This window comes from Cheilinus undulatus, linkage group 17 (assembly GCF_018320785.1).
Source record: "Cheilinus undulatus linkage group 17, ASM1832078v1, whole genome shotgun sequence".
Classification (NCBI taxonomy): Eukaryota; Metazoa; Chordata; class Actinopteri; order Labriformes; family Labridae; genus Cheilinus; species Cheilinus undulatus.
The window spans coordinates 14,060,715-14,073,404 of record NC_054881.1 but is presented as its reverse complement, the minus strand read 5'-3'; the positions used below and the strand labels follow the sequence as shown (position 1 = coordinate 14,073,404).

The 12,690-nt window shown below is 40.1% G+C and overlaps 1 protein-coding gene across 1 annotated transcript; it reads right to left on the bottom strand.

The window, feature by feature from the left end:
* Positions 1-233: 233 nt before the first annotated feature.
* fbxw5 (F-box and WD repeat domain containing 5) lies at positions 234-12,484 on the bottom strand. The gene is made up of 10 exons (XM_041811711.1): positions 12,401-12,484; positions 9,942-10,137; positions 9,679-9,836; positions 8,723-8,906; positions 8,125-8,273; positions 7,223-7,555; positions 6,953-7,136; positions 6,715-6,862; positions 4,381-4,593; positions 234-2,316 (listed from the first exon to the last, which is right to left on the bottom strand). The coding sequence occupies exons 2-10, from the start codon at positions 10,126-10,128 to the stop codon at positions 2,031-2,033; spliced, it is 1,842 nt and encodes a 613-aa protein (XP_041667645.1). The 5' UTR covers positions 10,129-10,137; positions 12,401-12,484; the 3' UTR covers positions 234-2,030.
* Positions 12,485-12,690: the final 206 nt, after the last annotated feature.

The window sequence follows — 12,690 nt, the reverse complement described above, 5'->3', positions numbered from 1 at the left end:
GTGTGCCAAAACAAGCCGTTCTCAGATTTTCCCCTCATGATGTCATGTGGAGAGTTAGCCCCGCCCCCAGGTTCAGTTGACCCTCCCCACTTAGTGGAAAGTTCCACCCTCCTCTCACGAGGATCAGGAGAGCCACATCCATTTCCTGAGAGTGGCGTGGTCAGGGGCGGAGTCCGACAGCTCAGTAACATTTAAAGCCACAGACACAGTAACAGGGCTGAAACAGAGCGGTTTTCTGACATGCAAAAATCCTACACTGGAGTGTTTTTTCAGCAACAAACTTCTCAGGCATGTTTTGGGGACCTCTAAAACCAATATAAATGCATCTTAAAAGGGTAAAATATGTGACCTTTAACATCCTAATCCTCCAACTGCACATACTAGACCGGGGATTCTCAATTGTTGGGGTGGGACCCAAAAGTGGGTTGCGATAAAGGTCTATGAAGTACTGAACTGTGAAAGTACCCAACATCCAGTTGGTGACACTTCCTGGTCTGCTTGCTCTCTTTGGCTTTTATTGGCTACACCCATTGGAGCCTCCCTGATATGAAATCATAAATATCAAACATCTTCGATTCCAGATCAGGGTGGCTCTGTCATGATCTGGAGCAATAAACGAATCATTTTGACACAAAACACTTGAGGATTATTTGGACAAATGATCAGCTGTGACAAACCTTGAATCGGCCCCTGATTGTGGCAGATCTTATCAAGTTTTGGCCTTTTAATTGTCAAGTGTGTAGCCAGCCTAAGATTTTAGTTTTTGCAGGGGTTATTCAACAAAACTTCAAATGATGTTAAATCGCCAATAGATCTTTGTTGTGTTGTTTTAAAGTTTGCAAATTCAACAATGTGGGCATCTTCAACCCTCTTATACCAACAAAAACATGCATAATGTATCCTTAAGGGCATATAAAGTTTTAAATATATAAAGTAACATGTTCAATAATGTGACACCAAAGAAAAAAGCTTAAAGGGACAAATGTGAGCGATAACAGGGTGATGAGTCAGTTAGATATCTTGCCATTTAAATGTTCTTGTACATTAGTTCAGCTGTATTTAGAGGGTTTTTTTGGTTTTCTATATGCAGGTACACCAAACTCCACCAAGTAAAATGATTTTACACAAACCCTCCCGCATATATAATGGGAAATGTTTATTTAAAAAGTCTAGGAGGGGAAAACTGATCCTGATGCGTCAAAATTAAAGAGTGCTACAAATTACTGAAGGTGTTAAAATACATCTCTACGTTATATAGGTCCAAATAACAATCAGCTACACAAACATTTGTTGTTTTTCTTTTTTTTTTACGGTCATGCTTCACGCTAACTTTTTCTCAAAGAGTCTTCTAGATAAAATTATTCCTTGATAGAGAGGTGAAGGGTCGTTTCTCGGGCACAAAAACAAGATGGGATTAAAAAAAAAGGCCAACTGCAGTAAACGCAGCGAAATGTCATCTTCCCTTTGTTTTGTTTGAATCCTCTGGTTTGGGAGGTGTTTAAACTCGTGACAATAACATCCATAAATAAGCAAAGACATTTCTGAAATTATTCTCGGTTTCACCTCTGATGAGCAGGACATAAGATTTTCTCTCTGCAGAACATTTACACATTTACACCTCAGGCCCACACGTCCTGTGTCGACCTACTCCAACAAAAGAAACAGACAGAAACCGTCACAGGGAGACCGTTAGGACATCTGTCTTGTGCATTTAGGTGTCAGCTCTACACTATCTGTGATAAAACTCTCACATCACTCCTGCCCAGCAGTCTGTGCTACTCTGTCCTTGTGCTGGTGTTCTGGCGCCCTCTTGTGTCTAACCCTGAGTCACATCACAAACCGTCTCCTGTCAGCTGTAGACAACGAGCACTTCTGTGTGTCACGACAGCTCAAGCAAAACCACCAACTGTTTCCACACTGTACATATACATGGAGTGTATGTATACTTGTATTCACACCACGGAGGAAAAGATCAAACTTCCCCCCCTCCCTCTCCCTCCCACTGCTCGTGTTTTTTATTCCGTCCTGACTCACGGTTTTCCGTTCACACTGCTGGCAGATGATGAGTTCTTGTTTCGACTCAGCCATGATGACAATAGGCTTCGAGGCCTCGGCGGGCGAGCGGAGGACTGAGCCAGGCGCACCATGCGTGGCGAACGCCACACCTTAATGGTAGAGTCATCACTAGCAGAGAGCAGCAGCTCCTGGTCGGCGGGGCTGAATGCCACAGAGTTCACCACGTCATCATGTGCCAGACGGGCCAGGCAGATGTTGTAGTGGCGGTCCCAGATGTAGCCATGTTTGTCCTCTGCTCCACTACGGACATGGGGGAGAGAGAGGTCAGTGAAATAGCCGTCAAAGCGTTACCTTTAATCTGTTCACACCAGGACATTTCTATTTACAACAAATCATTCTGCACACATCCTTCCATTAACACCTCTTTCTCCTCAAATGATGCTGATAAGTCCTAGGAGGGTATGCGTGCGTAATTGCTGTGAAAAAGCATTTACCCCCTTCCTGATTTCTTATGTTGTTGCATATTTTTTCATTTGTTAAAGGAAAAAAAGCTACCCAAACCTACCCGGCCCTATGTGAAAAGCAAATGCCCTAAAACCAAATAACTGGTTAAGGCTTTCACATCACTGTGGAGGAATTTTGTCCCTCTCTTCTTTGCAGAACTGTTTTAATTCAGCCACACTAGAGGGTTGTTTAAGGTCATGCCACAGCATCTCAATCAGATGCAATCCTATGATAACACATACATTTTAATTGTTTCTTTAAAATTATTGAAGAATATTACATAAGCCATATTAACCTGTAGTGGTTTATCAAGATAATGAAATAAATTAATTAATAAAAAAGATCCAGAGAAAAGAACCAAACATAGGAAATCAGAGAAAACCAAAATATATGAATGTACTGTTTTATCTCCAGGTGCACTGAAAACAGCTCTGGGACCCACTTTTGGATCTCAACCCACAAGTTGAGCACCACTGCTCTTAATTCCAACTCAATTAATGATTAACTCTGCTGTCAAAAAGTCATATTTATAAAGTATAACTAACGGCCTTCAGCAGTTCTTCTTTCATTCTCAGCTTTGAAAATCCTCCAAGACTCGTACACCTGATCAATCTGTAGTCCCTTCCACCCACAAGACAAATACGCCAATCTGTGATGCCAGTGAGTGGGTTTCACCAACAGAAAAGCTTCTTTTTATGGTGAAATTCTTCAAGGAAAGTCCCAACATGCACATCCAAATCAAGGAGGAGAGGTTCAACTCAAAAATGTTTCTGAAGTCTGCCATAAGCCAGATTCTGGTCATGGTTTTTATCTTATTTTATTATCATTATGTATCATTACAAACATACATTTTCTTCCCTGTCTGACAGAAATGCCTCAAGTACGATTATTCTTTAAACCTCCTGTGAGGAACTTTGACTTCTCTTGATTCTGGTGTTCCCTAAGGTCCAAGAAATACCTTACTGGTTTTGTCCTGTATATGTGTTTTATGCATTTCTAACAAAAAATATCATACTGCTTTTATTTAGCTTTCAAATAAAACACTCAGCAGTAATCTTCTGGCTGTTTCTGACATATGCTATAACTCACTTGGTGAACTATCACCCCCAGTAATGGTTTCAGGCTTTAAAAATAAGTCAGTGTTTCCCACACACAGGCAAAATTTAGGTGGGCCACCCACGAATATTTACACGCACCGAAGTTAATTTTCCAACCATTTTTCTTTGTATTTTTTCATCTGTATAAAATCGCGATCTGTGCATACTAGAGAGACATCTACTAGTATGTCTCTCCTGTAAATTTAATGACCGAGATGTCACATCACGTTAAAAATAAAGCGTTTCTGTTTCAACAATTTCATCAGATTCTTGTGATAGTCTGATATAATCCCTTCCTCCTGCTCTCTATCATGTTTACAGGAATATGAATAACAAGGTTTCCCTGCCATATCTTGAGCATTGTCAAAACCGGGATAAGGCTCCTAAAGGAGACACTCAAGTCCACAAACACAAACTCAATCTTTGATATTTCTCAATTTTTGGGGGGGTATGTAGCCTTTAATGGACACAGACCCATTAAAATAAAAGGAAACGCACGACAAAGAGAGTGGGAGTGGCAAACAGCAATAGTTATGTTTTAATTTGGTTGCTTTTTGTATTTCGCATTTTATTTGAAACACAGCCATCGTTCAATCTTTGTGATTCTTTGTCTTGCGTGCAATATTTATTTTTTTCTGAAACAGAGATGTTACTCTAAAACAAACAGTCAAACTGGGGCAGCATTGTTTTACCATTTCCCTATTTTCATATCAACAAAAGCAAAAAAATATTCAGTGTGAAATTTAATCTATTCCTCACCTACCTGGCAACAAAGTCTCTGCTGACATCGAGGAAGATAAAGAAGCACTCATCGTTTGGCGTAAAGGCTCGGTGAGCGCGTAGACTCCTCCTCTCCTCCCTTAGACTCTTAAGATCGATCACATGCAGATCAATCTCCTCTGCGATTGGAGGAGGAGACATAGGGTCGGAGATCACACACCCCGCAGGCCACGCCCGACTGTTCACATAAAGGTACCTAATCAACGAGAGGGAAGTGTTGGTAAGTTCTTGATATACAGTGAATATATGACATGATGCAAAACTACACGGTGAAAAACGTGGATTAAAAAGTATCGCATCAAGATTGCTAGATAAGTGTCCTACAAGCTCTGTGATTACAACTGCCTCTGACATTTGAATCATCTTTATCACAACAGTGAGTGTAGTGATCTTTGCAGCTCTTGCACTCATTCAGGCGAGCAGTGTTTCAAATCTGCTACCCAGCGTGTAATAATATTAAGTTTTGGTTTCTCCAGTTTGCAGCCTGTGGCTGTTTTATCTGCTGCATCATGCTGGTTGTGCTCTTGATATGGCTCTTCAGTCTCTTGAAGCATTTGAACACTTTCATCTCACTTTAAAAGGAAACAAATTCAACACCTCAGGATATTTCACTTCCTTTCACACATTTTTTTCTGTGAAATCGTAAAGTCAGTATAGCAGGCTGACTTTAAACCTGACATCAGAGCCACCTGTTGAGCTGACATTTGACGTCAGATACCAATGTACAGAAACTTTGATTAGCTCAATGTTTCAGCCTGACTCTGGATGGCCTTTTCCCCATCTGCTTAAATTTGTGCTTGAAGTTGTGGTGAGCTGATGTGTGAAAGCTGCAGGTGTTATTCAGGAAATTCATTCTGGGTGAGCAAACAGAGGTGATGAAGTTTCAAGCGACCAGTGCTTAACCAATGGGCTGCATATTTGGAGTATTTGAGCCAGAGTACATCAAAGAAGAACTTACACGGATGGAGAGTCAGCAGGCTGAAAGAGAGAGCAGAGAAACTTCATTTGAAAGTTTTGAGCTGGAGAGATCCCGAGCATGGGTTTGCATTTTCCACACCTACACCACCAGGTAACTCGGGATCTCTTTTTCAGCCCACTGACTCTCCATCGGTGTAAGTTCTTCTTCTTCGATGTACTTTGGTCCAAATATCCTCTCGTATTCACAGTAAACGGCACATGATCATCATTCGAGTCGAAATCACTCACTCATATTATCTTTGTTCTAGCTTGGTGTGGTGTTATTATCCCTGTAGAAGCCCGCAGACCCACACAGCTGATCAGAGGATAAGTGCGCGGCGGAAGGAGACAAAATGCCGAAAGCTTCATCGTAAATTAGTGCCTGACACAGAGGGGTTTTTTTCAGAGAAATGAAGTGCTTTGTACATTTTCGACACTGAGAACGGGCGAGCCAACATATTTTCTTGGCCCATTATTATGTTAAACTACGCGGATAAAACATTCCCATCTACAGCCACTATGCCGTATCTCTCTGAGATCATTATAACCACAGGGTCAACTTTCACAGATATCACTGGAGGCTAATGCCACTACTATAGCCAAGTACCTCATACTACCCTACTTCGAAAATCCCAGAATATCCCTTTAACACTGCCAAGTCTCAAATGTGGGTTGATTTTCAGTTTAGAGAATACATTTCATTGCACCACATGGCAGGTAAATGTTTGTACAGAAATAGTCACAAGTAAGAAAACAATGCTGTGTTTAAAACTGCATTTAGTGCAGTTGTGTCTGCTTCCTTCATACAGAGTGTAGGGCTGCAGCCTAGAGATCTGTTGTCTCCATGCTGTTCTACTGTTGAGGTTAAAATGGCCAAACCACACTCAGAATGTTTGTAATCCATGGACTGATGAAAATGCATCCTTGTGGTCTGATGCAGATTTTCAGTGAAATGAAAGCAACAATAAGCTCCCACATGAGCCATGGAGATCTGTTAGTCTTCCTCCTAATGGCTGCAGCTTCTGCACAGGTCACAGACAACCATCAGCGACCTATTGTTGCAATGTTATCCCACATCCTGGTGCTGACTTATCCATTAATCCATTAAGACGCTATAAAACAGCGCTCTAAAACAGAAGATAAAGTCCCCAATGCTCTCCTTGTTAGTTGTTTGTCTGACACAGCAGTGACAGATACGTAGACTTGCACAATCACACGCCTGTTAACATGGAAGGACACTATTGTTCCAAAGGAAGTAAAATTCTTGTAAGTACAGATTTTTTTCATTTTAAAAGGCATTCAATATGGAGATGTATACACAGCCTTAATTTCAGCTAACAACATGTACATATAGGCTAACCTGTGGTCTGGAGAAAGGCCCATTCCAATAATGTGTCCGTGGATATCTATAACATGATCCAGGGAATCAAAAAACTCATCTGAACTCCGCTCCTCTCCAAGAACAGGACCAGAAGTGGTCATCTGGTCTGGTTTGATCCGTTTAATGCCTGAAAAAGACAAAAAAAATGCACTGGTACTAAGTTACAGCATCTGCATCTTAAGGTACTGTGTTTAAATTTAATTCAATGCATTCTTACCTATCTGGTGAGGGGAGTAAGTAAGGCTGCCGGTGGTGAAAAGTAAGTACGTTTTGTCCTCTCCCTCCCCAGGTTCAGACGGCTCGATTAGGTTTGAGGCAGGAGCCTTTGTGTATGCTCTGCCCATCATCTGAGCCACCTGGGTCTCAATCTCCAGCTCCCTGGGCCCGACATTTTTACGACTCTAACAGAAAAGGAGAAAAAAACCCAAAATGAAAAACAATATAACTTTAAACTTGAATCAAAATGCTGTAGTTTCACGTCACTCACCTGTATAACATGCTCCAGGCCGGTGAATGTGGGCTGAGGAACACGGGTCGTGTGGCTGTGACATCTCGCCTCTCTCTGGCGCTCCTCGTCCTCCTCTTCTTCGTCTTCTTCCTCGCTGCCGGAGGCTCCCAGGTCAAAGAGGAGGGGCTGGTGGTTCTGCTGCTGCTGCCCTTTCTGCCGTCGAGCCAGAGACTGAGCCTCGTAGTCCAGCAGCAAATCCGGGTTGTCGTGACGGCGGCAGTGGGCCACCATCACCGTGCGGATGGTGCTGGCGTTGATGTTCTGGATTTTGAAAAGGCGCTTGACTACGTTGATGTTCTCTGATTCAACATCCTGATGGAGAAAAAGAACAATAGAAGGATAAAAGACATGATCAAACACATTCTTGTTTTTTTCTTTTTAAAGCTCCTGTGACCAAAGTCTGATTTGTGTTGATTTGGCGCCTCCTTTGGAAAAAACAGGAGACTTGCTGATCTTGTCCTGTATACATGTACATATTTTTTCTGACAAACAAAATTAATCTTTGTTAAAAATGTCTAGCACAAAAGACAGTTAATCTTGTCCCTTGTGACAGTTTGCTTTTTAAAGTCATATTTCAGCATTACTATTAATAACACACTGTTTATCTGCTTTAAAGAGAGAAATGAGCTTTTAAAGACAAATGTTCCAATTTATTTGTTAAATTTATGTACTTGTTAAGCACTGGGCTCTTTATAAAATCATGTAAGAAACAATTTAAATCCTTTTTTTCAGAGTTTATCCCTACCTAGCGAAAGTTTCTCAAAGATTTCTCAAGGTTTCATAAAGATCAAATGTATGACCACTTGGTCCCTCCCTCTACGCTCAGACAAAAAAATCTGACTGACATGTCTGAACCGGCTTAAGCTGTTTCACAATCTCACCTGGAAGGCTTTGTTGAGCCAGAGCACGGAGCATGACGTCATGTTTCCGATCCAGTGCAGGTTACCAGAGATCAGGTGGGTCTCGTTGAGCCAGCAGCCAAACACGTCGTAAGGTTTGTTCCTTACACGAGACAACAGTGTGTAGTTTTCTGTAGTGTGTAGACAGAAAGAAATGTCTAAATTTTAAAGTTACCTTTACACAGAGGCATATCAGTCATTTATGTCACTATATAAGGCTGTTAGCTGTCTCTATAAACCCATAAACTCAACAACAGGTTCAAAAGGCAATGCATGCTTTGACAAAAGCATTTTTTGATAACATTCCTGCTTTTGTTTGAAACTACTTAAGAGAGGTGTTGGTAGAAATAAATGGCTGTTTTTTCCATGAAATGCTGTGTTTTTGTTACAAATATACCATTACCACTATTTTTAAGGTCTGACGGTAAAATTAAAGCACACATACAGAAGAAATCTTCATTTGTGGAAGGAAAAACGCCCTCAAAACCAAAGTGTGAAATCTTAATATAGCTCAGCTTAAAGAAACATCAACAGGAAATGATGACACCTGACTGTTGATTAAGCTGTTTGTGGTTCATACCCAGACTGATGACAGCGATTTCCCCAGAGGAAGAGTGGTGTGGACCCAGGTAGACACCAGATACGAGCAGCAGGGTGTCGTCAGCATTAAACTGGGAGAACTGTGTGTATCCCCAGTTAAACTGGCGCATACTGGAGCTGTGCACCAGGGAGATGTTGCCATCTTGGCGCTCAGTGTCCCATAGCTGCACACAAAAAGCCAGAACAAAAACAAAAGAGCAGATGATAAAGATGAAAACTGCTTTTGGTCACACATTGTGGATAACAGAGAAGAAAACAGCTCAAGAATGTCTAAATATACAAAAATAAAAGAATAACAATGACAGAATTGTCAGCAGCTACCTTAAATGCACCACCTTTTGATTTGTATCTTTGTTTTATTTTGTATTGTCAAAAAATGATGCCTGCATGCTACCATTATAGCATAAATGATGGCTAAAAGCAGATGTCATTTTGATCTTTCAGCTCGTTTCCATAATATTTTTGAAGAAAATTCAGACACAACAGGCTTCAGAATGTTTTAGTTAACTGAAAATACATTTTGAAAAGTAAAAATGTAAGCACTGTGGGAGGAAACATTTAAAATATATTTTACTTCATCAATTTTTCTTAGCAGAATTGCTTTAAAAGAACTATTTTCTGTAAAATGTAAAAAATGTTGAAAATGTTTATTAAAACCAAAGTGACGTCTTCAAAAAGTTTTTTTTTCCTTCAGCAAAAACACCAAGAACTAAAGACTCTTTATTGATTCTTAAAAACTCTGAGAAGCAGCTAATCCTAATTACCAGAGGCTGAAACCAGAAAACATTTGACATTTTAAAGCAGAACTACAAACTAACCAGGAAAAGAAAAGCTCTTTTGATAAGGACGTAACAAAATGTTGAACAGAATTACTTGACAGACTGGTAAGGAGTGAGATCCAGTGTGAAAGTATCCTCAGTAATCTATTAATCCTACCTTCACAGTACAGTCCTTGGAGCAGGAGGAGAACCGGTGACCCCTGTGAGAGAACGCCAGGTGGAGGACTTGGTCGCTGTGCTCTCTCAGCGTCTGAACCTCCACACAGGGGATGCAGTCGAACAGACGCCTGAACTCCCTGTACCATGACACCGCCGCTGCATGACGACAGATCAAGATTTGATTTTTTTTTTTTTTTTAAAACATCCCCATTAAAAAATGTTCCAATCACTAGGAAGGCTTGTTTGGGTGTAATTACTTACCTGGGTGTCGGGGTACAGAGCGAGGAATGCGGTAGTAGCTGTAAAACAGCTCCCTCCAAAGGAACTCATCTCTAGAGACGGCGAGCCACTGTCTGCAGGTCAGACCAGCTCTCAGCACGGCATCATGGGGCAGACGCAGGAAGATCTCCAACACCAGGCTGTCCGGCAAAACTGGGACACACTCCATACTAACATCCTGAGTATCGAAGAACACACACATAACCCAAAGGCCAATGGGTTTAACCTCAAATTAAAGCAAATTTACTCAATCCACACAGTTCTCTCTTTTAATCTCCCCAAAGTGCTCCAATCAGATTTAATCTGGTTTTGTATTGGATGGCTATAACATGGATTTCTAGAGTTAAAGTGCAAAAGAATCTGTATATTTGAGATTCTTTAAATGTTTTGGAGCTCAAGAACAATTTCTAATCTAATTCAGTGGGCTGAATAAAAATGTAGAGACAAAATTGTGAAAAATTAATTTTGTCCTGAATAGTTCATTTTACTCCTTTGTATACTAATTCTTTATGTTTCCAATCTTGTTCTACTGATCTTTTTAATGCCTTTTATTTCTTAATTTTCTTTTTTGCAGCAAATAATTCAGTTTTCTGAACTCCCCCTTTTCAGGGCTTGAAAAAAAAAAATCAACACAGTATTTCTCTCGTTCTGTGGCCACAACTTTTTAGATAAACATATGACTGAAAATCTGTGTTTTTCTAAGGATTTGGTACTTACAGATACCATAAATCTTTAAAATAACAGCGACTACATTGTTTTAAAATAGTAATATGAAAGGGTATCAAAGTATTGAATGTTTTGACAACCTTACTAACATAATCACATTATTTTACCCTGTTCAACCATAAATAACTTGAGGCCCCACCCAGACTGGGACTAATTTGAGCCTGACAGCTGAGAGCTGTTTAACTGGTGCGTGTTGCAATGAAGGAAGCTCTGTTCTAGTCAAAGCCGCTCAGTGAAAAGACAGCATTATCATGTTTTACATAGGGATGTCAATATAGCATGGGTTTTAAATTTATATAAGATAAAAGTAAAATAATGTAATATTACCATCTGTTTCAATACTGCAGCAACAAAAAACAAAGTCCTAGAACTGGGCAATTTCTTTGTATTCAATCAAAAAAAAAATCTGACAAATCCTGCACATTGTCTCAGCTGAGCAAAAGCATTTTCAAACTTTGTTCTGTTGTTTTTTTCTGTAAAATATGGTCGTTGTGCAGGTGATTGCTTACTGTTTTTGATGGCTATATTCCTCTTCTGTGCAACTGAGCCTGGAGCTTTGGTACTTTGCTTTACTTTTGATAGATAAGATTATACTGTTTAAAAGCATCTGGGATCCAAAAGTGTGAAAGAATTGATAGTTAGACTACCTTAGCATGTCATATTAAATGCATCCTCAACTGTTCTCTTCATTTTTTAGGGCTGCAAGTGTTAGGGACAGATCGAAAGAGGAATTTATGATATATTCACACAGATGTTGTCAAACTATGGCAAAGCCACATGTTATAAACAGATGCAGCCTCTGTTATTTTAATGATCACTAGTATTAAGGAATGTTGAATGACAGCTTTCAGTAACACTGTTTTTACCAAATCTGTCATGTATCAAAGAGTGACAGTCCGGTCTAGACTACTCAAAATATGTTGGCAACATTACAGGAAATACGTCAAATGTATCTGAGCAATTCAGGCAGTGCTCATGAGTTTGCCTGCATATTAGAGGGTTTAAAAGCAAAACACAATCCTTAAGTGAGTGCCTGAGACTTATGTTTTTGTTGATGTCGATATCGTTTGATTTTTTACTAGCATTAAACTGTAGAACCGTGAAAAACCTTACATTTTCTCACAGTCTCATCAGGAGCGGAGACCTGTTAGCGTGGCATATCCTCAATAACAAGATTACACAACCGTGCATAATCAGGAATTTCATGAATACTATTCTTTCTTATAATTCATCATTAATATTGTCTACCTCGGTAGATAAAACAGCTCTTATCATCAGAATAACCCGTCGTTTACAGATGACCTAACATGGACATTTTTGGTCGCTGCGCGTAAAACTCAAAACAACTTACTATGTTAACATTTAAAGTACACACTCTGTAGTCTTGGCACTGCACACACAAGCATTACTAAGCAAGAGAAGTGACAACTAGCAGAGGTGTTGTAACGTCATGTTTTTTGATAAAAAATAAGTAAAGTAATTAGTTCAGCTCTGCCGCTAGCGAGACATTTCCATCAAGCTAACGTTAAGCTAGCTAATTTGTTACCAAGTCAGCTAGCTGCTAGCTGACATTTGTTTTTAACTTTCAGCTCCCGTAACATGTAAAGACATTTACACCGGACAACGAGCTGCTGTTATTATACACCAGTGCCTCTACTACACGGCTCTGTCAGCGTGATGCAGCACAAAGTTACTGACAAAAAACTGTGACCCACCTGCTGGATCAAAGTATGTTGGAGAGAAAACCAAGCGGCTAGCTAGCTCTGACGGCTAGCCACCAAAAATGACAACAATCCTCCAGCAACGGTGAATCAACAAGACCCTGCTAACAGATCACAGCGTCATCGATCCACCGAGACTAGCTCACTTCAGTAGCAAATTCAAAAGGCTGTTTAACTTAGAAATACGATTGAAACCACTCACTTAATTTTAATTTTATTAAAAAGAAAAATACACAATATGCAATGCTTATTTGGAGCCCATATATATGAAAATACAAACTAAA

What these genes read in the sequence shown, in the direction of transcription:
- fbxw5 (XM_041811711.1), bottom strand. Translation starts at nt 10,128, where the DNA reads ATGGAGTGTGTCCCAGTTTTGCCGGACAGCCTGGTGTTGGAGATCTTC. An exon ending in CCAAGGACTGTACTGTGAAG is followed by an intron (nt 8,907 to 9,678) that starts GTAGGATTAATA and finishes TTTTGTGTGCAG; the next exon opens with CTATGGGACACTGAGCGCCA. An exon ending in AGCAGAGACTTTGTTGCCAG is followed by an intron (nt 2,317 to 4,380) that starts GTAGGTGAGGAA and finishes CCATGTCCGTAG; the next exon opens with TGGAGCAGAGGACAAACATG.